This window comes from Zonotrichia leucophrys, chromosome 1A (genome assembly GCF_028769735.1).
Source record: "Zonotrichia leucophrys gambelii isolate GWCS_2022_RI chromosome 1A, RI_Zleu_2.0, whole genome shotgun sequence".
Classification (NCBI taxonomy): Eukaryota; Metazoa; Chordata; class Aves; order Passeriformes; family Passerellidae; genus Zonotrichia; species Zonotrichia leucophrys.
In genome coordinates, this window is record NC_088170.1 from 50,210,326 (window position 1) to 50,237,419 (window position 27,094).

At 35.7% G+C, this 27,094-nt stretch overlaps 1 protein-coding gene across 8 annotated transcripts in view; it reads right to left on the reverse strand.

The window, feature by feature from the left end:
• The window catches only part of CADPS2 (calcium dependent secretion activator 2), a 284,215-nt gene that overhangs the window by 74,328 nt on the left and 182,793 nt on the right, over positions 1–27,094 (reverse strand). For all 8 annotated transcript variants that reach the window (XM_064702731.1, XM_064702734.1, XM_064702728.1 and 5 more), the window contains exons 12-15: positions 20,048–20,184; positions 16,281–16,468; positions 5,257–5,358; positions 1,113–1,176 (exon numbers count right to left, since the gene is read on the reverse strand). In XM_064702731.1, coding sequence (XP_064558801.1) covers positions 1,113–1,176; positions 5,257–5,358; positions 16,281–16,468; positions 20,048–20,184 — 491 coding nt within the window. The remainder of the gene's footprint in view (positions 1–1,112; positions 1,177–5,256; positions 5,359–16,280; positions 16,469–20,047; positions 20,185–27,094) is intronic.

Consider the following 27,094-nt stretch of genomic DNA (forward strand, 5'->3'; position numbering starts at 1 on the left):
GACATCTCTATCTGTGTTTACTTGATTTTTCAATTAATAACTTCTGAGTTATCAACAAGTGAATTTACAGTATTCAAAACCTTTTGTTCTTGGTCTGAATTTTTCCAAATTTTTCAAAGACAAGTAAAATAAGATGGTTTTAACCTATTGTGCATCCACAAATGTAGGAAAGTACATTTATTCCCAGTCAAAACTGACAGTGGTGCTGCTTGAGCACCAGTTAGAGCACCATTACAATTTGCAACAGCAGGAAAGGGGAGAAGAAATTGATGTTTCAAAAAGCACAAGGAACCTACACAGCACTGCAATCACTGAGATGCTAAGTGAAATTAAACATATATACCTAGACTCCTTATGCGTTTTCAGAACATGGCAGAGGTTTTCTAAGAGAGAATCTCCATCCATGAATTGTTCTGCACTGCAGAATAACTAATATTTGCCAGGATCAAACCTCACAAATTTTGGCAAAGCAACACAGCCTGGGACCTAAGCCTTTTTCGAATTCATAACTTCATCAGACTCCTGCTGATACAATTCCTTTGGAATCTCTGCTGGAATTTGAAGTCCTTTTTCCACAGAGATGACTGAGATGTTTTTATCATTATGAGATATTCTCCTTTCCAGTCAATACAAGAGGATTTGCTGGGCAGGAGCTGACATTTATAGCTGCCTATGTCAGATTTGCTGTGTATAGCTTTTGCTTCTTAAATTGACTCAGATGACGCATTTATTGAATATTATTTAAATTATAGAGAAGGAGTTTAATATTCCATATGAGTATAGGCAATATCAGCAGCATAGAAGGCATAAACAGCAGTAAGTGGGGGCTGTAGAGTAGACTTGTACCACTTTAGGGTTAATGCTGGGTAAGTGTTAAATGAAAAAGGACCAGAGTCGCTGACTACAATTCAGTGGCTTGAAGCGAAAGTCCAGTAAATAACTCCTGCAGAAAACAGATGTTTGCCTCTGTGGAAGACAATGAGAGAAAAACCAAACCAACCATCATTCCAGTAAGCAGTTATAACCAGCAGTAAAATAATGAGTACGCTTTTCAGCAACCTGAATGCAAAAGAAAAATGCAGGCTCAGCAGGACTTGTGTTCCCAAACTTACCCTTTCAAGTAATGAAAGTGTGGCTTTTAAAGCTCCTTCAGGACGTCCAAAAGGGAAACAGTATCTTAAAAATTTAAAAAAAATTAAAAAAGAACAAAAAGGAGAAAGAAAAAATAAGAGGAACATAAAATTATCAGAATTATAAAAGCTGCTTTATGGATTTACTTTAAGATGTATCTACATACAACTTGTATTATGTTAGCAGAAGACTCCCATACCTGAAGTACTAATAAAAGCAGAAAGCCTCTTCAGTATTTTACCATGGAGTACATACACATAACAGTATCAGCTCACCAACACTTCATTTTAGGCCTAAGTGCAGAAAAAAACCTAAAAGGCAGAAAGCATCACTTCCAAATTATCAGCTATGAAGGATATTTAAAGGTCTTTGATGAGTTTAATTGTCATCTTCCTGGAAAGAGGCACTATTTCTCATGTAGCCATGACTGCTACTGGACCTGTGAAGCAACATTCTGTATATAGTATTTTATTTTAAAATTAGATTAAGACAAGGATAAAATGTCAAGTATTTTAATTTCTAGAGATATCAACGTTGTCAGATATTCTGCGTTTTTTCTATTATATTAAAAATACCTTGGAAAAGCACTTATCATAAATTTTATCAGCTACAACTTAAACCCTACCCACTCCTAAAATCATGTAAATTAAAAAGTGATTGCATTCATAGCTTTATTTTTTTATTTTTGTCTGCTGAATGATGCAATATAGCAGGTCAATGAGAATACAATTCTCAGGCAACTGTAACCTCTCTTAATCCTGTCTATAAAATCTTACTGGGATATCCCCAATTGGAAAAATGATTTTTGCTTTGCTGAGATTAATTTTTTTCTTATTATTACTCACCGAGAACAGCAGCCTCCTATTCTAATGTTTTCCACTAGTCAAATCTTTTCTTATGATAAAAGGATTCAGACCAGTGAATTTTATATCTACATTTTGGTCAGCCAAAATAAAGCCCTATAAATGAGATCAAAACAGGATTTCCTGCAGTGAGAATTCCAGTATTTACTTTTATCTCTGCAAAGACTCCAGAGATAAAATTCACACAGCCAGGCAAGAGGTTAAAGTCCAAGACCTTCATGATAGCTTTCTCAGAAATATTGTCTCTTGCACATTTGGTGCCTGAGAGGCTGGCAGAGACCAGAAGGCTCAGTGGGCAGAGAAGGTGACAGAGAGGAAAGGTGTAAGTACCTTAAGAACTACTTTAGATGACAGCCACTAGCACAGGATGGGCTGACTGCATGTTAATCCAAATGGAACCAGGCTGATAGCAGTGAAAATGAAAATTTAGAAGGCCATGGGGGGATATTAAAATTGGGAGGTGCAGGTCAGTTGGCAGGCAAGGGAGAGCATCTTTTCCAGATGGGTGTGACCTAGTCACTTAAATGGACACAGCAAATGCTCAGAGCTGCTCTGAAAAGGCAGGAAGAGACATGCACTCTTCAATTAAACTGCCCATGACAGCTGACCAGGGCATGCAACAATAAGCAATGAAGAAAGGGCAAAGCTTAGAATAAGTATCAACATATTCCAGAAGAAAAAAAAAGCTGATGATCCTTGAAACTGTATTGCTCATCTGCTAGTTATAATGATCAGTGAGATTACAAAATGTTAAGTGAGGATTAGAGGAGCTGCAAATTCAAAATTTCAGCTCTAGACATATACACTTGACTGATATCTTATTAGGACAAGGTATAATGACAATATTTTGGGACACAAGTTTGAATTGCTTTCTTGAATACCTAATTTAGCCACAAAAAAAATCTTATTCTGGATTCAGTCTCAAATGTGAAGAGAACATAGTTTGAGAGGTGCAGAACAGAAGAGGTGCTCTGTAGTAATAATCACAAAACAATACAATTTAATAATGTAGCAAAAGAGAACAGGCCAGAAAATTCAGTAAATGTACATTTAGTACATGTATCTACAATTTCAAGAATGGGATATATAAAAAAAATATGAAGAACTTGAAAAACAAAAGCAAAAGATACAATCAAAAAAAGCAAGAAACCTTCAAGCAGCCTGAGGTAAAATTCAAAAATGTAGGAGCCAAATGCATGCCACAATTAAGAAACCAAAGTGGTAACAAACAATCTGACACCCTCTCTGTGATTCCATGAGGAAGATAAAGAGGTTATCATAGACAATCTGGCATCTAAAAATAATAAAACTTATGTGAAATGGAGGGCATGAAAGTCTCTGAAACATTGTAGGAAATGTAACAAATAAAGCACATGGGTGCCCAAACTGCCAGCAGAAAGGACAGTGGAAGCAAGAATCCAGCCTGGGAGAAGGTGGGATCATCTGATGACAAGGAATACAGGGCATTCAAGGACAGTAAGGCCAAAGAGAGAAATTCAGTGTATACTCTGAATAAATCCTCACTGTTTAATGTATTTTTCCAAATATTCAGCATTTCACAGTTATCATAACAATTTTGAAGGACTGAAATATGGAGTTTGAATACCACATTTTCCTAAGAAAGCAATCTGACAGCCAAGGTTATTCTTTGTTAATTGATAGAGGGGACCCTTATACATGTTTTGAGTCAAGGTTTTATTTAAAATATTACTACCATTGCTTTGTCAGGATGTCCTATAATGTGACTTTATATGCTTTATAAATTTAGATTCGAAGGCACTATCATTTGTCTTTCTTTCAGTATTATGCCACTATCCTCGTTTAAATCCAGACATTTCACCTATTATTTTATTTTATTTCCAGTATTTGTTCACAGTAAGAAATAGCAATTACTCCTCACCTGGCAGAGGACAGTTTGTCTGTATAAATCAAATAGGATTTTAAGGCAAACCTTAGAGTCCTCTGAAGGATGAAGTCATTCATATTTGAATGACACATTTAACTGCTCTCAAGGAGGAATTTCTAATGCTGTTCAAATTTGCTCAAAATCCGCCAAGACTGAGGCAGAAAGGTTCTATGTTGCAGCCCAAGCTCATCAATGTAACTCTAATGTGTAGGTCAGCAGACATGATGAGGATGTTTATTTGTTCCAACTCAAAAGATAATTTAGACTTTATTATACATTTTCTAATTAGTCTCATGCATGTGAAGGCCTGAAGTTAGGGAGCACTCTCTATCATTTCTCCTGCAAGAGCCCTTTGCTCCCTTGGAAGGGAGGAAAGAGGAAAGGAAGGACTGTTGTTTTTCCCTGAAAGGAATACTCTCCAAGGAGAGCTCTAGCTCTTTTTAGTTTGATATGCATATGAAGTCCCAAGTGAAGGCTGCTATGTCCTCTATGCTCCAAAAAATCCCCAATGACCAACGATGACACTGAATCTCAGATATTTACCTCATCAGACCAGAGAGGCATTCAACAAACTCACAGTCAACCCTGCCAAACAAAAGTTCTGATTCACAAAGAACTATTTAAACTGTGGAACTGGTTCTTATGATGTGATACAGAGACCAAAACAATTCTATACATACAGTCTAAAAGAATCAGATTGACAGAATAGTGGCAGATAGGTTAGCTTAGTGCGACAAAGTAACAGGTTTGGTGGTCTGTCTGCAATTCTTATACTAAGTTTCATAAACCATCAATTGCTGCAAAACAGCAGGAAATCCCATTTCCTCTGTTTCTCACACTCCTTCTCTAAACATCTTCTGCGGGTACTGACAGTCCTTAATATGACAAACTCCTCATACAGCATGATGAACCTTAACTTAAGAAAGACAAGTATATCATGAAACTAAGAAAATTACATTAGACATCAAGAAAAGTTTTAGCTGCCATCTGTTAAAGATGTTGTCTACTCCTATGATTTTCTTGATCCATAGTAATTCAGAAATAGTTATGGCACAGTCACTTTCATTTAGACAATTTTTTTGGTTAGAGTTACACAAAGTTTGAACTTTGAAAAAATCCACAAAATCAAGGCCTGTATTATTGAATAATCTTTTCTATAATATCTATAAACTCACATATTACACAAACAAATTTCAAGTACAACCACTTGTGTAAATAAATCATTCCATATTTAAGCTATTCCTTTGTAAGCTGACCATTTTATTTTCACTCCACTCATTCAAGACCATAATCAAACACCATAAGGAAACTCTTCCAGAAAAAATGTAGTATTCATTGAATAAATTATACACTCACCTGAAATGGCTTATTTGGTTTTCCAAAAGGGAGGAAAGTCTCTCCTTAATTTCCTCAAACCTTTCTTTCTCTTCCACAGATACCGTTCCAATTCCATCTGGCCTGTAATATTAAATGTTTAATAGCCATTGACATCCCTTCATGCTGATTTGTCTTTGGACAATGATCTTTAATTCTAAAGTTTTCATTTAATGTGAGTGTTAACTCCCCTTTCCTCTTCCTCACTGTCTCCAAGGATAAACAGTTACTTGTGAATATAGCTAAAGAACGGGCTGGACAAAAATTTCTCTTTTGAGTTGAACTTTTGAATTCAAGTCCTAAGTTTCTAAGTTTCTACATCATCTCAATATGAACACAAGTTTGCATGTAGTTCTCCCAAATCCTTTCAAAACACAGTATCTTTTCTCAAAAAAATAGTACTATTGTTAGAGTAGAGAGGTCTACTGAAATCTTGTTGAATTTCATCTCCTTGAATCTTCTGTTTATTTTCCTAGAGGCACAATATAGCTAAAAGTGATTTTAAAGTAAAGGTGGGAAGAAAACTGGAGTGAGAAAAGCCACAGCAGGCAGCACCTAGGAATCCTGCATAGTGAGGACAGAGCTTGATTCCCCATCTTACATTGACAAATAGCATCATGTAATCAAGACTTCCATATAGATGCAGTATTAAAGATGTAACAAAAGTCTTTAAAAACCAAAAGCTTTGGCATTTTTAAGCATCAAATTTGAGTCACAATAATTAAAAATAAGCTTATATTTAGTATGTTAAACATACACTTAGTCTAAAGTCTTAGCCTAAAGGTGTTACTAATGTATTTATATTAAAATTATGACAAGAGTAAAAAAAAAATTAAATATACAGCTCCCAAATATTATTTATGCCATGCAGTCACAACTTCCTCACACACAGCATACATTAAAAAGAAGTATCTGAAATGTTCCTATTACTTTCCTAACTTCTTGCTCCAAGGTAACAAATAAGCTACTGCTTCTCGCCTGAGTTTGTGAACATGACACTATGTGTGGCTCTGCCCTGGATCCTCTCCAGAGCCTCCAAAACTATCTCAGTGTTTCTAGAACTGAGAAAATTGTTGTAAAATGACATAAGGAAAGAAAACATTCTTTTTTGGAACATTCTGAATGTTCCAAGAATCATTCTAGGATTCTATGAGCATCTTTTTCCAAAATTGGTACTTTGACTTTCTGCACTATACTTAAACCTAGAAGGGGTAAGTTGCTACCTGGTCATGACTTGAACAATTCTCTCACCGTTTAAATCACTTATATTTGTGACATGTCAAGTCAAGGTGGAAAGAATGCCTGATTTCCTTAAATTATTGTGAAGACAACAATAAAAAATCAGATGTGGTTTGGGATGGGAGTAGTGAGGCACATCAATGCACTGTTGTATAAATTTGATGTGAAAGAGCAAAAAACTTATCTTCTCTCTTTTGATGGATGCCAGGATACTTTACCTCAGCCTTCTGACAAACAGAATGAGCTCAAATTTAAGTAAATTGCACTGTCTGATTTCATTGTCAGGAGAGATTGTGCTCTGGACTGATAAAGTAAATAGTTCTGTCATATTAACCTCGCTGAGGCATGTCATATATGTGTCAGGAAAGACCTAGGGGTGCAGATAACAGTAAGTGAAAAAGGTGAGCCAGTAGGATGTCATATCTGTCATCCTGCACTAAGGCTGGGATCACTATGTACCAGGGACCTGTCACTTCACTGAGTTTGTTGTCATTAGGAACCTTGTAGACAACAACTAAAATTTTCAGAACTGCTATAATATATGTTTGCATAAAAGCAGATGTCCCAGAAAGAGGAGTACATAAAAAGGTTTTGGAAAACGACCACCTATAGCACTGAAAAATTCACCTCTTGAAAACATGCTTCCAGAAAATAGCACAAAGTCTAAACCACAATTTTGTCTCTTCTTCTTGCAAACCTCATTGCAACAACAATATAAAAATGCATTTTTGCAACAGAGTCCTGAGACATATCATGCTGGTGATAATTTTTCTACTTTGGGGAATATATACCTACTACTGATTAGAAAAGAATCAATGAAAAAAAACCACCTGTTTCTGAGATAAGCTGAAATATTAAAAATAAATAAATATTTCAGTATTTCCAGTAATTTAATCTTATGGATATTTTTTCTTTATTAACTTTGAAGACTGCATAAAATCAATAGCATTGTTTTGATCTGGTTACTTTTATTTATGCAAGGAAAATCAGACTCATACAGTCATTTAGTTTTCAAAGGTTTAGGCCATCCATAAACTATGCCAGAACTATTTTGCAATTAAAACAACAACAAATGTGTCCTTCCTGCTGTCTCAAATGTAATGGACTTGATTTTTTTCAATTCAAAACTAGTACTAAGCTTTGATATTGCAGCCTGGGAACTCTCTTACGAGAACACAGCCAGAAAAGTGACGGACTGTCTTAAGAAGAGTTTTCATTTTAACATCATCTTCTCAAGAAGGTAATGGAGAGTGAATTTTCCTTTCCTCCAAACTCTTTTTCCTCTTTATTGTTCACAACGTTTTTTAGAATTAGAGAACTAGGTGAAAGAGTGAACACTCAAAACCTGAGTAGCCTTCTCTCTCTCACTTATATTAGTTTACCATTTTTTGAGGGCTCTGTCAGTTGGATTTAGATTGGCTTGTCTCACCTGCTTAGATCACAGTCTAACTGGCACAGATATAATGTTGTCTCTGGCCACAAGTGAAATTGATTAATTCACTCAGACTTAAATATCAGAAGAGATTTGAAATAAATATCTCATGAACTAGAGCTAGTAAATGCAAGTGGAAAGTAGCTGTTCAACCATGAACCACTTAAATAATGAACCAAAAGTAATGGTTGATCAGAATTTCAAAAATTGCTTTTTTACTGCAAAAATCTTGCAAGATTGTTGTCCTGACAGCAGTTGCTCTAGTGAGCTGACTGATTAGGCAGTGGATTTTGGTTTTCCTGTTCAATGATCTGTTTTTCCTCACATTATATAATCCTTTAAGGCTTGGAGCATCATCTAGAATTATTTTGATCTCTAGAGGTCTTAAAACCTGCAATAATTTGCAGAGGTCACTTGATGAATTGTAGGATTAAATTACTGTGAAGACCTACAACAGGTAAGATAAAACTGCATTCTTGTTCCAACAGGAATTAGATAAGGACACTGGGTTGGCTGTGGATTGTTCCCAGCCCTCAACTTTGGAAACAGCTTCTCCTAGTGGCCTGTCAGAGAGAGAATTGTTACCTTAAGCGAGGCTGCCTTGGAAATACTAACTGAACATGCCTTTCTTGCACTGGAACATCATTGATACTGGTGATTTTTTGCATCTTTACATGTTTTAAAAATTATAAAAGTATTTTCAACATGTTTTCTTCATTAAAAAGACAGACTATCACTTTGGTGTGCCATGAAAAAAAAAGGAGTATGAGGAGAGTAATGTACAGATTGATATTCTAACATACACACAGGTTTGAACAGTAAGGCTGACCAAAAGAATTTGCCATCTTGCTAGATCAAGATGGAAAATTATTATGGAAAAAAAAATAAAAAGAACCCTACTTCAGTTAAGGTCTTTAAGACATAGAAAAAACAAAACCAAACTTAAAGGCATCTTTCTTCTAGAAACAAATTGTTCTAAAAGACTTTCATGCTTTCTGAAAGCACTTGTTTTTTATATCCAGTAGGATGTACAATCAAATGAAAGAACAGTGACAAATTTCAAATTAGCAAGATAAACTGCTTGTTTGACTGCTTGTTTCTTAGAAAACCAAAGACTAAGTTTTTTAGAATTTGATGTAGAATTTTTATTACCTGTTTATAGGACTTGATATTCAAGAACTCAAATACACAAATTTTCCTTTAAAATGCAACTGTATTAAGGCTTTTGTAGAGTCCATGGTTTATGTTACAGAAATGTAAGAATGACAATTTCCACTATCAGCTCACAGAGCAGATGTCTTTTTATCACAGAATATGAACACAGTGCATTACTGCATGGCATTCAAACACAGCTTTACCCAGCAGACACTTGAAGACTGAGCATTTTCTTGTTTATATTAACTATTCTTCGAATATTTCTGACACAAAACTGGCACAATAGAGCCTTCTGCTGTATGCAGTTCTCAGGCTGCTCTGACATCTGCTTACAGGTCATGCCCTTTTTTCACAACGGAACGAAAAAGATCAATTCTGAAGGTCACTAAAACAGATTAAGATCATACATTGGGTTGATTTTAATTATCTTTTATGCAGTTATATTTTCTACTGAAAAGCAAAGCATGTATTAATATAATTTATATAGGGTCATTTATATAGGGTTTATATAGGATTATGTAAAGGCAGTAATTAGTTAAAATTAATAACAAAATATTGTATAATGTTTAGGGATGGTAAGCCTACCTCTGTGTTTCATATACCTTGGACATGATCAGCTTCCAAAAAAAGAAGGATGAACTGGAAGATGCAAGGTGCTTGACACAGGGCCTAGTGAAAAACTTCTATTCTCAACAGCGCCCACAAGCCTCAGAAAAAAGGGAAGATTATATTCACTTGGAAGAAGAGAGACAGCTTTTTATTGAGAGAATACTGCTTCTCCTTTAGCAGCACAAACTCACACAGCGTATCAATCCTAAAAGGTCATTTTCTCATTCCATTGTTCTGGGCAAATAGTGACTGATACCAAATGACTTCTGAACAAAAACATGGGTTTAAGGATGAGAAATCCACTCTCACAATTCTCATTATAAATGATTGATAGAAAAATGAGACAAACTGTAAAAACAATAGACTCTTGTTACATCTCTAGATGCTGTACCAAACATGAGAGAGACTGGCAGGCTGATGCTACACACTAACTTCCCTAAAGATCCACACTGTAAGGGAACTCGGGCTCCTTCCTCCAGCTGCTGGACAGCCTGGGAACAGATCTAGGATTAAAGCAGAAGGTCTATCTGCCAATAAAAACCAGTAGAAACAGACCTTGCACCTGCTGTAATTACCACACAGACAGAACATGTAGGATTGAGAGTGAATAAGAAACACCACAGGAAGAGGAAGCATTCTCAAGTCCTTAAAACCAAAATGTTCCACAAAATCCTGTTAGCAACATTTTCTTGAGGAAAACCATCTAAGAACAAGTCTACATGATATACAAATATTTTATATATAAAGCTGTGCATGTGAAAACTTAACACTCCTGGGAAGAGATCAACTGGACAAAACGTTTCATGTCAGATGGTGAACACAAGCAGATAAATGGTGAAACCACTGACTAAAGTTCTGGAATTTTATTTTAAGTCATATTCCATATTGTTTATGAATGACACAAAATTAAGGAGAGCTTATCAAGATACAGACAACCTTACTTTGAAGTTAAGTTAGTCAGAGAATAAAATACCTATTCAGAAGTTCCAGAAAAAAAATAAGAAGAGACAGAACAATGTAATGACACTATTTTCTTTATTTTCATTAATTTCCTTGTCCCAGATTTAAACGGGGTGATTTCTCTGAACATTCTTTTATGACTTGACTTGACACAAAGTGTAAAATTGCAATAATGTTTCTTGCCACAAAACACAAAAAATGAAAAGAAATATATGAATGCATAGCACTCTCCAAAGTTTCCACAGTTTCACTTCTCTTGTCAAGTGAAACCCATTATTCTACTCTATTTCCTCCAAGCATAACCAAAGCAAGAAGCCTAGCAGAGAGAAAATACACACTGCCAAATGATGGCAAGGACCTAAAAGTAGCTTTCAGAGAGGGCAAGGCTACTACAGAACTAGAAAATGATTTTTTTGTACTGGTGTATTATCATGAAGTAAAAAATTATGAAGAAGACTTCATTTTCAGCATAATATGTTTTAAAAATGAAGGCAACTAAAAAAACCCTTTATGAAACAAATGAAAAAAAAACCAGACAGCAGTAAATTCCCAGGACCACCTGGCAACCTGAATTACCTGCAGGTATGTGAAAGCGCTCATCAAGAACTTCTGGGGAGTGGGAGATAAGAATCAGAAAGGGCGGATAAATACCAGAAAATATTAAATACCAGAAAATAAAAAATACCAGGGAGCCAAGGGGAATACAGGCCAGTAAGTCTTACATGCATCTCAGAAAGTCAGAAGGAACTATAACATAAGGATATTTAAGTATAAAAATATGGAAATTTGGGTAAATATTACCTATTGTCAAGTCTGTATGGCTTCGAAGCCATAAGACAGAGAAATCTTACCTTCTGACCCTGGAGTTCTCTAAAAGGATTGGAAACAGGTGCATGAGTGTGACCTGATTCATCAGAAATACCTGGATTTCCAAAGCTCTTTTGACAGTCCCTAATCAAAGGCTTTAAAGGCAATTAAACAGTGTCTGAGTAAAAGTTCCTACATTTACACTTAAAATTACAGAGATGAGTACCTGCTGTGAAGGTATGTTATCAGTAAAGTTCTGCAGAGATTTGAGCTATTTTATAGTATTTATAAATTACCTGGCTAACAGCTGAGAACTGAGGTGATAGAAAATGTAATTTTAATGACAGTTATGTAGCATAGTGTGGAATTCCAGAAAGACCCCATGAAATCAGGTAGCAATACAACAGAAAAGAATTACAAACATAGATAAATGTAAGGAAAACACAGTTGTTGTTCAGAATTAAGATCCTGGTTTTATGATGGATAATTCCATTAAACTGTTTCTGCTCAGCACCAATCAAAGGAGCAAATCAACACTGGGAAACACCAGAAAAGGATAAGCAACTAGCAGACAACTTCTGTCCAATGCAATCATTGTATTGTTCACTTCAATTCTTGATTCTTAAATAGCAAAGAGACAGAACAGGATTTTTCTTTTTTCTCCTTCACCTCTCCAATAGCAGCAGAGCATGAAATGAGATGTGTAGGAGTCAAGTTCAAAGCAATAGTTCTTCAAGCAAGAGGAGGCTGAGCTGTGGAACTTGCTGCCCGAGGTGCTGAGGGTGAAAAGGGTTCAGGGGGGCAATGGACAAGTATCTGAAATAAAGACTCACTCCAGGTTACCAAACAGGGAATATTCTGAGCTGCAGAGAGCTGGGAGTCAGAAAGAGGAAATATTGCATATGCTTGCTCATCTTTTACTGCAAGCAGGTCAATGCTGGAGACAAATGACTGACTGGTTTGAAGAACCCTGACTCAATATGACTGTTCTTCTAGAAACACACCTGTGCTGAAGCTTTTATAATAAAGACAAAAACTCCCAATCTGTTAATCTTCAGTTATATACTGATTTTTGTAGTCTTACTTTCACATTCACTTCTCATATCTGAACTTCCATTTCATCAGACATCTTTCTGAATAAGAAAAGTTATAACAAGGGAATATGTTTGAATTTTGAATTTTTCAATTCAGTCTGTAACTCAGCAGGTGGAAAGAAGTCACTTCACACTTCATGTGATACCCACCAGCATTCATTTCAGACAAGAGGGACTAAATAGAAGTCACAGCATGAAAAGTAGACAAGAGTGAACATGATGGGGAAGAAAACAATAGCTCCTACCTGGACTGTTTAGACTGAAATGTCATCATTCAGGAATGTCCTATAGTTCTCTGTTCTGCCCATTTCACTTTCACCAGCAATAAATTTATGCATAAGTCCAAAGCAAAAAGTTTACTTGTGAAATAACTATATTGATGAGGACTATATAGAATATTTCATATGAATGCCCATGGAATATTTTAAAAGAAAATCATGGTGATGAGAAGCCAAAGGAGATGGTACAGTAAATCCACATAGCACCACAAGTATAGACAATGAAAGATGATTTTATTTACAGAAGAAAATAAAATAGCTGACTCAAAACCAAGGATGTATATTTGTTTAAACACAGCACTGCTATATTTTTAGTGAAATATTTTCCTTGTTGGCTATTTAGGAAGAGAATGTCTTAAGACTATCATCTACAAAAGCAGAAATACCTTTTCTACATAAGCAGTTTGCTAGCCCAGTCGTAATGGACTAACAAACAGGAAAGGAAAAGAACAAACAAGCTTTTAATTTCTCAGTCTAGGACTCAGCACATTGTGTTTGACCCTGAGTAAACATTTCTGTTCCTAAACCAACAACACTGGCATAAGACACACAAAGTACAAGTATGCTTGATAAATCTAGCAGAAGTTGTTGTCTACCTCTTCATCTCAGGAAAGAATAAAAAGGAGCTGGGGACTGTTCTCTAGTCCTGAGATCAGGAGACAAGGTCTGCTGCATACAGCCTACTCTGGAGCTCAGGTCTCTTCTGTGCTCCAAATGTCCCTGGAGCTCTGTAACAACAAAACTTGTGCATGGTTATTCCAGGTGTCTGGAAATAAACCCACAGTACTGTGTTAAAATCTGCAAGATTACAGCCTGCAGCAGGAAAGATGCTTCATGTCCTACGGTGCAGAAAACCAGCACAGGGGACACCTGAAGGTTCAAAAACATGTTGGAAGAATTTTGAAAACATATGAAGGATGGAAAGAGCCAAAGCTGATTCAGATTTAGATTCTCCTCAACAGAAACAAAGGTGAGAGAAACTTGTATATGATTGTTTGACTGATGTCACTAGATTGCCTGTTATTTTAAAATTCATACATAAAAGAAATGGACAATGTGAACTACAGATGCAGCTGCATTTCTACATGCCCCTCTGCCACCTGACTTCAAGATCAATTTTGATGATCTTTCTCAGGCTTGGGGAGGGTCTAAGATCCCTCTGTGAAGCAAAGGTAACATATAAATTAAATACATCATGGCCAGAGTACAAAGCCCTTTGTTCTGTGGTCTTTCTGATTCCCAGACTGACTTACAAAACAAAAATGTGTAACGCCAGGGACCAGCCTAGAACTTTGGCCTGTCATGCATTGTCTGTGAAATTCTCTTTTACCTTTTACTATTTTTCAGTGCTGCAGTAAATGAATGAGTGGGTATATTATGTGCCCGTATATCTGTGTCTGTCATTCTGCGTGAGTGTGTCTGCCTCTGTCCTTGACTTACTTTTTTTCTTTCTTCATGTTTCTTTTTTCTTCCTTTTTACAATATCTCAGTTCTAGTCAGACCCTCTCTGTTCAACACTTCTTTTATTCCTAAAACACTCATAATGCTATTCAGTGAATATCTGTACTGTAGGAACAGACAGAATACAGAGTGCTTACCACTGTGTAAATGATGTGCTCTCTGAGATATTTTCATGCACTGCGTGCACGGTTGTCCTTCACTCAAATTATGAAATAAAAAGAAATGTATCTACCTTTCTTTTGAATTCTTGAAATAAGTTTGAGCAATTATCACATATGTTTGTCTGCTTAGGTTGAACCCAATAATAAAAAGGCGAGAAACAACAAAGACTTGGACTCAATAGGAAATACAAATGTGTCAGGTTCTTGAGGAACCGATGAAGAAGCAGGCTTTTACAGAGAATAGGTTACCAAATAAAAGCCAGAAATCTCCTAACTTACTGCTATGAATGTTAAGATTCTTGACAGTGTTTCAAGCACATTCAAAACCATTTCAATTTTGGATATTATTATCATGTATTATATATTGTTAGTCTACCCCAATGAAATCACTCAGGTCACAAATCCCCAGCTCCAGATGAGGCTTTGTCTGAGCCAGCGAAGGAAACAATATCCTTCCTAAGGATTAGCTCTTCTTCTCTGGCTTGAGGACAAGCAAAACAGCCTCTGTGCCTGGCGGGTAGCAAAGCAACATAAGCATACATCTTGGGACAGAAAATGTCTCTTCCAATCCTAATCAAGATTCAGTTTGGGGACTTCCTGAGAGTAATTTCCCTTTGGGATTGTGATGGTTTCCCCTAGTGGCAGGATTGGACCATTGGGAGGATCTACTGGGTTTCTCCTTGCTATTTTTGGACTTCTTAAACATATTCCATAGAGCAGTCTACACCTCTAGTGCACAAAATAGACATAAATGCATGTTCTCCTATAATTTGATAGATTGCCTGCCCCACTTCCCACTCAAATACAAGGAAGACAGGGAGTCAGTTTATTGAGTTGCCACTGTGATGGTCAGACACCAGAGCACATGTTCTGACGTGAGGCTGAGGGAGTTGGGCTTGCTCAGCCTGGAGAAAGGGAGGTGATGGGGTGGACTGAGCCCTCCGGGGTACACACCAGGCACAGAAATAACTACACTGAAATTTGGCAGGTTCAAAGAGGGTAAAGTCCTGGCTGGAAAAAGCCCTGAGCAACCTGGTCTGACCTCATAACTGACCCTGCCTCAGGCAGGAGGTTTGCCTAGAGATCTCCTGTGGTCCCTCCTGACCTGAGCTAGTGATCTGCAAGTGGTGCTCTCCAGCAGCAGAGCTAGTCCTCTCACAGTCTGGAATAAGAGGTAGATGAAGCACTGCTTCTTTTAAAGAATGTGCAAAAATAGCAAAGAAACAACTTATTTTTTTTCTAAGTCTTTCACTTGCAAGTGGAAAGAAGATATCACAACAATCACTGTGGCCAAAAGCTCCAGAAGTAGTCTACCTGTCTAGTGGAAAGGAGTCCAGAAGTGTCCTAGTGCTTCCTGGCTGCGGCTTACAGCTAATTCCCAATGTAAGTTATTTCTCTCTGTAACAGCACAGAGAGAAGAACACAGTATAGTATGATTAGTTGCCAAGCTACAGACTGCCGAAAGAGTCAAAATTTCCCTTAAACGGCATAATTATTCAAAATGTTAACTGGAAACACCATTTAGTACCACAACACAAATGCAGAATGAAGATTACCCTTTTAACAGGTTTTTATCTTGAAAACATACTACATGCTTGAAAGCATGTACTTGTACTTGAAATCAAGTACATGCTAAAATATTTCTTTTAACAGTAATCTGTATGGAACCTCCCGTACCCCTGAAGAAACTTTCATGAACTGATTTCTGTTGTGTGCAGTTCCCTGCCTGGTGAATGCAAGAGCCTATAAATACTTTTATTCAGACTACGCATTTAAATACTATGGATAAGGAAAAATATCATTAAATTACCTGTTACCATGAACATGAGAAGCACAAAATGCAAAGCTGTAGTGGAGCAAGGTTGGATCAATGACAGAGCCATTTTCTGAGTATTCAATGAGCTCATCGAGGTAGCAGAGATGGCGGTGGCAGCCCCGCACCCCGTAGCGAGCGCAGTACTCGTCCAGCACGAACACCTGACCCGGGCTAAACCAGCCCTGGAAGGCAAAAACACACACACACCACTTGAGATTTATCTTCCCACTCTCAGCTTTAAATCAGACAAAAAATAGAAACATAGATTTTTATATATGCCCATTACATAAACTTTTTATATTAGAATGATTTCCATCTGACTAATGCTGATGGCACTGAAACTAGACCCTACAATAGCCCTATTACTGAAAAGATTAAATGTCAGGAAACTATTTGCAGTTATAGATACCACTACTATGAAATACCTCATTTACAAAAAACATCCTAATACATCCAAAGATTAAGTCATATATCAAAATCTAAAATAAACTAACATTTTAAATAATTTATTTTATCAATCAATTATAAGATGAAAAATAAAATTTCAGGAATGCCAAAGGACATCAACACAGACATTAAAGCACAGTTTCTGGATGGTCATTTCTCTGTGGCTGCAACTTTAAAATTCTTACCACAATTCCACCCTTTATCCATGTAACATGCATGCACTTCTAACAACTTTAAAACAACTTTTACGAGTAAAGAGATGCAAAGCTAGGTAGCTTGTTAAAAGCCACCTGAGTAAGATTTGACCTTAAATAATTATTAGATATTCTCACGCTTACTGAGAGATTTCTTGGTCAGAGTCTTGATGAGAACAGCTTAACCCTGACACAGACATGAGCAAAGCACAGACTCCTTCACATGATAAAAACAGTTCTTGAGTGAGTCCAGAGTGTAAAAATATAATTGAGTCTTGATGCAGAAATATGATAAGAAGTAGCAGAGTGAGCTTCCAAAAAGCAGCATGGAAAAAAACAAAAACCTTGGAAAACTACAAATACTGTACAGCTGTTCTATGTAAGCATTTTTCTTTGTTCTTGTTTTGATTATGGTGATATTTCCCTCTCATCATCTCTCATCATTCCATCTCATCAAATGGTTGAGAGAGATTGAGGAATACCTGAACTCAAATATACAAATAACTTGGATAAGCAAAATATTTTGCAAAATAAAGAATTTATAACATCAATATAGCGGCTGAAGACCAATATTTCCCTAATGCTTGTGAATACTTTCACAAGATCTGACGGTTAATATTTGTACAAAATATCAGCAGAAATACTATTGAACAAAACTTAAAAATATATTCACATCAGTTTTAAAAAATCTGTGTTTTTTTTACTTCACAAAAATACTTGTTTGAGACAAGAATTCCAGCTTTCTATTTTCCTCAAACTCTTCAATTTAACGTACTATCAGCAAGCAAGAACACCTCAATGGTATTTTATATTTATAATTTCTGCTCCTAATTAATTTCTTTGAAATCAGTGTTCCCACTGCCTTTAAGGAGCTTCATCTATTTCTAGAGAACACTTAGCTTTAGAACCCAGAACAATACTCAGCATGTTAATCTGATCATGTTGCAATGCCTCATATAGCTTACACAGTGTTTGATACAAAACATGGTATTCTACTGCAAGAAGAGAGAAAGCGGATTTTAACTGTATTTTTGCAATAATATGTATGCTAGCCCTAGATATAATTAACAGTGGTTATTGTGATTGATATTCTCCCAATATGTTGTCATTGTCACTTATCTCTCCCTATGTTTTTATGGAAAACATAACAAAATGTTGCATATCATTGCCTAGCAGTACAAGAGCAAACGATTAAAATTTCTGCTCATTCTCATAAGATATAATTGTGACAAGAATACAAAATTGTAAAGAACTCATTAATTTAACTTCAATCCCTCTTAAAATATCTGTTGGAGTGGTTGTTTTTCATTTAAATGTGTGCTTTCCTTGCCCTTGTTCAAACCCACATCAGGCACAAGTCTCTCAAACATATGTCCTACAAAGCACTGGTATTAGATAACTACAATTTTTTTCATTTTAAAATTGGAAAAAAACCCCCAAACCCAAAATCCCCCATCCCCTCAATACTCTCCCTATTCCAAGAAGAATGTAGAATTGGAGAAATTTAGGTTACATAATAATTAACAGATTATTTTTTAAATAACAGAACTTTGCATAATATTAATTCCTATGGTTTAAAATTTTTTTTACAAGTCATATGTGTGGTTACACATATGTGGTATTTGTTGAAATAAGGGATGAATTGTTTCTAAAAGATTATGGGAAATGAGCTGTTAGAGAAAAGAAAAATCACACTTACATGTCCATCTATTCTATTGTTACCTTGACATTCCCAATTTTTTTAAAATAAAAGAATGTAGTTAAATATGCAATTAAAAAAAAATCACCCATTCCACTTATTTAAAGCTGAATTTAAAAAAAGAACGATAAGAAATACATCTGCTTTATGGTTGCTATAGCACTGTGCATTTCACCTAACCTCTTCTAAAAGTTCCTGATTTCAAGGTTATATTAAGTGTCTTACTATATTATTATTATAAAAAAGAGTTTGACCCCAATGCACTGGTAGAAAGCTAACCATTTTCTCTTTGAGTGCCAATTACTTTGTACAGATGTACCTTCAGGCCTCTTTGATACAGTGTGCAACCCACAGACAGAAAATGAATCCTTTAACTTTTCTATACATATTTATCTGGCAGTATTTTAAAAAGGAGGCAATTCTCATCAAATAATAATTTTCCCCCTTTTTAGCAACTGCAACAATCCTAAAAATTCCAATTATTATCTCTGTGTTACAAGACTAGTCAGAACAATGGAAAAATAAGAAAAAATCCCCATTATCTTTTTTTTTTTTGTTGCTGTTGGGACATTAAAGTGAAAAAAATTTATGTCCTATGAGGCATTTTAGATTCTTAGTGACTGATCCCTATTTCAGGTGTAATATCAAGTGAAAAATAAAGCCTCAGGAAGTTAAAAGGTCTGCCTCATACAAACCTGTTTAACAAGTGTGCATAATCTGATGAACTTCCATGAGATTGCTGCTGGTTTTCTTCCCTAATGAAAACAAAACCTGAAGCAGCCCCATCCTCAACTAGTTTGCAAAGCACAGAACAGATAATGATTGTACAAAAAGGAAACTGCAGCAAACATCTTGCCTTTTATGATGGTAATGATGGTATTTGAATGTGGAAAACATTCATTTTGATACAGAGATCACATTGTATTTGCTTTTGTCTAATGACTAGACTCCCCTTTGTTACTTGCAGTTCAGGTAATGCACATATGCCCATGTATTGCTTATGGGTCTGCCTCCCTTCTTTGGTGTTTTGCCTTCACAGCAGAGTGGAATGAAGAATTATAAGACAGGTGAAAATCTCTGAGCTGAGGCAACTACATCTGGACCTTGAAATGCCTGTACAGGTGTCAGTAAATTCTACCACAGGAGCTCTTGCTATTGTCAAAACTTTCTGTTTTTGTTCAGACCTCCCCAGAGGACATGACAAATTTCAGCTGATGAAATTGAAGACTGTTCGTGTCTCTTTGCCTTCTATTGAGTGGCACAGCAGCCGCTTGCAAGTATGTGATTTTCAAATTTAAAACCAATCGATTGGACCCTTTATTCCACCTACAACTGCAGTTGTTGAATGAACGAAGAAGAAAGGACTACTTTGTAACAACTATTTCTCACTTCTTTATATCCATCTTTCAGTCAGTACTCACCAAACAAGAATAGGAGTCATTCAATCTGTGATCCAAGGTCTGTCTCTGAAGCAGTCTAAAGAGGGAAGCATGGTCAAATTTGCAGGGATTAGCAGAAATAAACTCATCCATGCCATGTTTCTGGCCACGGTCCGTATCTGTTATACAAAGGAAAAATGTGCAGAACAATACATGTGAGTGTGTGCTCAGACTTACAAACACCAGTGTATGCATGGCATATAAGTCTCAATATCTAAGCTTTCTTGAAAGTATCTCAAAGAAATAACTCATATATAGAGGAATGCTTGCAGTGAATTATTACAGAATCTTGATCTTCTAATCTGAAAATATCATTACTGAATTATTTTTCTATCAATCAATCATACCAATTTATGGAGTGTAACAGTGGAAAAAATTGCTACCCACTGACAGATAAACCAAAATTTAGAAAGGCTGCCAGAAAACACAACGTAGTACCTGAAAAAAGTATTAAACCATTGTTTTCTAGTGGGCTCTGAAAATGTTTCAATGTAAAAACAATGTTATGAGTAGAAATGAAAAATATTCTGTAATTTCCTGGTTTAGTATGGTTCTCCTTCTAATTTTAGCAAAATAACCACAAAATATTAAAAAAGAAGGAAAAGAGAAAAAAACCAAAAAGAACCCCAAACAGGTTTATGCATTTATTTCTTCAGAAAAGAAAGAGCATCTTTACTGCAGTTCAAAGTACCACTTAATAGAAATATTCATCATGGCTTGAAGCCTACTTCTCAAATGGCAAACTGGAGCAGAAATGAACACACTGGCTTGAGCTAGGTCATTTCCAGCCTTCTTTTTGTACTCAGCTTTTAATGAGACGAACCTTAATGTAGTAATGGCAAAGAGCTCCTTCAACCTTCCAGCAAAGTGTACTGAAAAAGGGAGCAGCATTTTTGTGTAAATACATTGAGAAAGCATACCATCCCAAATGGCACTTCAATCAAAGGCCCAAATTTATTGTTCTTCACAGATTGCATTTTTCAACGCCTTTAAACCCCGCGGGTTTATCAAAAGAGAAGCTCTAGTGATTGCTTTCATTAATGTTATGTTTTGTCAAAGTCTTCAATGTGAATTATCTATCTAGTATGGACAGAAAAAGCCTTACAGTGCCCAAAAGGACTAGTTACGTATTAGCACATTAGCTGTCTTGGATTCTATAGACTGTACTGGGGTGAACAGTCCTATCAACTTAAAAATTGACTTCCCCTTTCAATAGGGTCTTAGCTCTTTGTTCCTTTAAATTCAAACCTAGGTCTTTTTATATTCGTTACCAGAAAAGTATAGATCTAAGTGTATCCTAAATGCAATTTTGAAAACCTGCATAGTAGAAATCTAAAATTTCTAAAGAAAGGAGACAAAAGTTTATTGATTAAACCCAATTATAGAGTCAGGTTCATAATAAAACTCAATATTGATCTGTGGGCATGATGCTAACATAATCAGTCACATTTAGAAATTTAGCCCCAGATCATATTGATCCATGTCAAGTCCAACTTTCAGCTGTGTTTGTGGATGGGAGAATTATTTAATTCAAGCTGAAGGATCTGCAACATCAAATCCTAGAAAGATGCAGAAACTAATTCATATCACTTGGCTTTGCATTGTCAAAGCAAGAGTCACATCCATGTGACAGATTTCACCAAGGTGGATGTAGCAAATAAACAGTATGACAATATATCGATGGTGTAAGGTATGAGACCATCACCCCAGACAAGCAGCAGCATGTATTTTAAATGCTTGAAATATCTGTAGCATATGTGATTACACAGATTAGCAATATTTCAATGAGCATTAGACCTGCCTATCATTAATGACAAATCTAGCTCATATTTTTTGACATAGGTACAACAAATGCTCTCTCTTAATTAGTGCAATCTAACCGCATTTAAACACATTAATTCAAAGATAAACAACTGACATCAACACAACTACACTACCAAAAGTACTGAACAACAGATGAAGTTATCTGTAGCTTTCAAAATGTTCAAACCCAGATAAAACTCTTTTCAAGTCCATTATATTTATTGTGACTTATTTCAGCATTTCTTATAAATTTTCCTTCTTATATCAGGTTTATCATATACTATAAACATTTCTCATAGTAAGACATATGACAAAAAAGAATTTGTAATAATATTTCTTTTTGCCATCACTTAGAAAATTATACAGAGCTGAATCATTCTTAAAATAACCTTTTGGTTTTTTCTCTGGTTAACCACATCAATATATAAAAAAAATCCCCCTTTTTAAGAGAGAAGGTGTAAGTACTGACAAGTAATTTCAGTATTTTGAAATCAGGAGATTGGATGTTGGAAATGAAACAGATCCAGCACACTGATACAGTATCCAGATGACCATAATGAGTAATGAGACCTATTGAACACAATACAGCTCGTGAAAGCAGAATTTGCTATTACATAATTTGGGCAAAATAAGCAAAAGTATTGATTTGAAAGTATAAATATTTGCTAGGTTTAATTCTAAAAGAAAGATCCATGACTGATCATCTTTTTGCATGAATCAAGTAGTACAAATAACATTGTCAAACAGTCACAGAATATCTGTTATCAAATATATTTAAGCAACAGAAAAACAACTAAAAACTTACCTTTGCCAGCTGTAGGCAAGCACGAAATAACAGAAAAATAGATCTAGAGTAATACATTACATTTTTGTTTATTGCTAGGACGCACAAACAAGATAATTGGCAAACATTTTGAAACAAAAAGGAATTAAAACAAATTTAAGAATTTGAGCAAGAATCACGAGCAATTCATAAATGGTATATGACTGTGACTAAAAAATTACTCAAGGCTCTACTTCAAAAATTGTTAGTAATTACTTTTTTAAAATTCTTACATAAATGAGCTTTAGATGTCCTGTTCAAACAGCAAGCAAATGCAAAAGGCATATAAGGAGCTATATTGTCACAAAGAAAAAAATACGAATTCATTTTTTACTACAGTTTCTCAATCTTGGAAAATATTGGGAAGATATCTGGGGAGAGCACTGAAGCAGTAATATTTTTCTTGCTTTTTCACAATTAGTTTTTCTTCCTTCTTAATCAAATTTGTTGCCATGCTTTCCATGTTGCCTTTAACTCAAAATCATTGGCTGCTATTTCTATGTTGCACTGCCTGTTTCAGGTTGTATATTTTATCTTTTCGAAATGATCTTTTTTTTAATCAAGATAGGACAAACAAATATATTTGCAAGCAATGCTAAAAACTAACAAAAGCTATTACAGAAGTTTTAGCACATTCTTTGGATGCTCTTTTAGACAAAGATACTCATTAGGGCAGAACAGCATTTTAAGTATGCCTTTTGCCATCTTTGCAAGAAACTTTAAATTTTAGTCCAGCTGCAAATGCTTTAAAATCATCACATCCTCAGTGACTCAGATCAGAGTTGAGTGAATTAAGACTACCAAGATTTTTATGTTTATGGCACGCTATCAAGTAGTTCTAGCATCCCTACCCAGCATCTCTGCCTCGTTCCAGCCTAGAAGCAAATACACATTTCTTGCATCATCTGCTCTGTGCTAGGGTGAACCACAGGTACTGGCCTTGCTGAGTGGTGACCTACTCCTTTTTGTGCCTCTCAGTAACATCCCTCCTTGATTTTAAGCATCGAAAAAGCAATTTGAACCAGCTCAGGCAAGCAGGAAAGAAGAGAAGGTAGAGGCAAGCAATCTAGTATTGTAGGGATTAAAAAGATTTAAAGACTAAGACTGGTAGGGTAAGAACTATGACTCTGTTCCAGAAGGGGCTGGAACTGGTTGGAAAAGACAGTGGTAAGACATGCATTACATTCCCTCAAGTGCCACTCCAGACAGATGGTGACAGCTTGCACTGGGAACATTTTGACTCCTGATCATTGACCAGGACTCCAAAGTACTACACAGGCCAAAGAGACAATCTGTGACCCCAGAACTTTATAATTTAGGTATCAGGCCATGAAATAACTTCTGCAGAGAAAGTGGCAGAGAATGAGAAAGCAGCTGGCCCGTATGGTCTGACTGCTGGGCTGGGGATACCACACAGACTGATTGCCAGCATTTTGTTGAAGGGCAGGTTTGAAGAGGATTGTGGAAAGTTTTACATGCTCCTGACTAGTACAGAAGAGAGCACACAGGTGAGTTACTGGTTGCCTAAGGTGGTGAAGGCTGGTGTAAACATTTTCTTTCTAAAAGGGAGACAGGGATGGCTGGAGGCAAGCAGGAAATGGACATAAGGGGAATGGGGAAACATGCAGGGAGGATGGAGTTACTAAAAGGGTATGGTGGACATAAAGCTGCAAAACCTGCCGAGAAAACTATGTCAAATAAAAAAATACCTTTGACTTGTTTGTTTCTAAAAATGTAATGAATTGCAAGAGATTACCTCTTCCAATTCTTTACCCCTCTGAACTCATGAGGGTGTAGGTTCAGAATGATGTTTGGCTTTGTATTTCTTCATTAAGACCTGACAATTCCCTCATGTGCTGCTTTTAACTCCTAGGTTATGAACAAGTTATTAGCAGTGCTGAGCACTCCAGCAGGCTTTTCAACTGTATGAATGTATCTCCTAATACATTGCTCATTAAAAAGGTATCACTTCCTGAACCTTTATGTGATTCAAATTAACCTGTTTTTCATTGGTGCTTTCCCTGAAACATTAATGTCCTTGGGAAACTTCTGGCAATTCTACAGTCATGCATCCTTAAAGATTCTATTCTTTCATTCAACATGCTTATGCAGAACAGTGGATCTGAAGGTCAGTCTCCTTTTCTTGATCATTGCTGACATTAGTCTATCTTCACTTTTGTTTTGGAGTCACCAAATACCACAACACTGCTACACCATGTTACTTAGAGATGAAAAAATTGACTAGTATACATTTTAGAAGTTGGACAAGTACAACAGTAGTTTGATTCTGTTAAATACCACTTTCAGATATTTTTCTAACGACCAAGAAAATTTCAGGATGAAAGAACATTTTTTTCTAAGCACAATACAGAAAAATATTGAAACATTTCTCCTCAAGTTGATTTTTTTTTTTACATCCTGCAGTTTAAAGATATTTAATTTTCTCCAAGTTATTGAAAATTCTTTTGGAACATTTTGTCCGGGTGAATTGATTTTTCATCTTAGAGGATAAAGAAAATGGGGACAGACTTTTGAGGTCTGAATGCCATTAACTGACATTTGTTTTGCAAAACCCAAGCTGGTTTTCTGCTTCTGTACATGGAGATGTCATTGCATGATATACTGCAGAAACTAAAACACTGTGATCTCCTATTGGCTGGAAATGCTTAAATTGTGCATCAATAGGAAACTAAAGATCATAAAAATAGTAACTGAGAAATCATCTGTTCAAAACTGTATTTCCTGATACTAAAAATGTGCCATAGAAGCAAAGAAAAAAATGGAAATTAATTTCATTTAATACATATGCCAGCTCTCAAGTATGTGCTGTTATATCTTGATTAAAATAAAAGACACTTAGCTTCATGTAAACATTTTTCTAGGGGAAAAGAAAATGAACTTATGAAACTGAATCTATTTAAATGTGACAAAAGGTCAGCTATAGAGTCTCTTCTTAGGAGTAAAACTATGTCTCAAGAAATTCAGCACAGCATATATTTAAAGGAAGAAGGACTCTTAGAAAATTATTTAAGGTTATATTTAAAAACCCCAATTCCTGAAGTTTTTTAAAAACTGATTAATTTGATTATGCCCATTTCTACCCCAAGTATAAGGGATGAAATAAAAAATTTCCTCATGTAGAGAGTACTGGGATATTACAGAAATCAGTCAAACAATGATTATAAATCACATTAAATTAATTTCCACAAGTTACTCTACTGTAAAAAATTTTAAGAATTATTATAAGTTATTAATTATTTTGTGAATTATTACAAAATATCAACATTTAAGTGTATTATACCCAAAAGAAAATAATAATTTAAACATGGAATTTTGCTTTATATACAGCTCAGTCATACTAGTTTGTGTAAGTAGATACATAAGCATGACAGAAAAATGCATCATGTTCTTGGAGCTTGCCTTAAAACACCTTTAAAATAACCCTTACTTTTTTCTGTGGTTTCCAGAACTGTAGTACCTCTAAAATAATGTCTAAAATAATATCAAGACGCGACAATATTGTTGTTTAATTCTTTAACACTATCAGTAATTTTATCTTTGAAAACACAGTTTCAGTATATACAAATTTGTGATTGCTTTCTGTACTTTTTTCTTTCTATAATTTTCACTATCCCATGGTCAGAGTTTTCTAGTTGCTTTCACTTCCAGGTAAACACTGTGTCCAAAAGCAGGAGCAGGTCCTTGGCTACTGCTGTCAGTAGTCACTTCTCTTGTACTTTCTAACTGATGCCCATAAAGCAGGGACATTAGGCAGGAACACAGTGATCCCACCACTGAGCACAAATCCAGGGAGCTGGGAGGAGGTGAGCAGAAGCATTTTTTGGCTGTTGCCCCATCTTTGCTTTTGCAATGTTGCTTCCATCCTACTTCTCCTTAATGGCCCCATAATGAAAGATTACTTCGCAATGTGTTTCAGATTAATGCCCTTCAAAATTGCTTCACATGAAAAACAGATTTCAGTGCTTTAGTGAGATTAAACTTTTTTCAGTGATTTTGACACTGGAAAGCTCAATGACATTGAGAGTTCCTCAGGATTTTACATAAATATTACTAAGTTTAACAAGCACATTTTACTGTTTTCTAAAAGCAAACTGATATAAGAGTAGAGGAAGAACAGAAGTTCATGAAACTGAGTGACAGAAGACTGAGGGAAGAGAATGGGTTTGGATCAACCTGCTACAGACTTCAGACACTAAACCAAGTTTAGTCTAAAACATATGTCTCCCTTCTATCACTATGCATGTATGGTTACGTGATAATGAAGAAGGATTATTGTATAATAATCACATGATGTTCCAGAAATTTGATGGCTACTACAAAAGGTCATTGAATTGCACTCAGCCTCTGTAACAACATAAAACAATGAGATTCCTTTGTGCAGA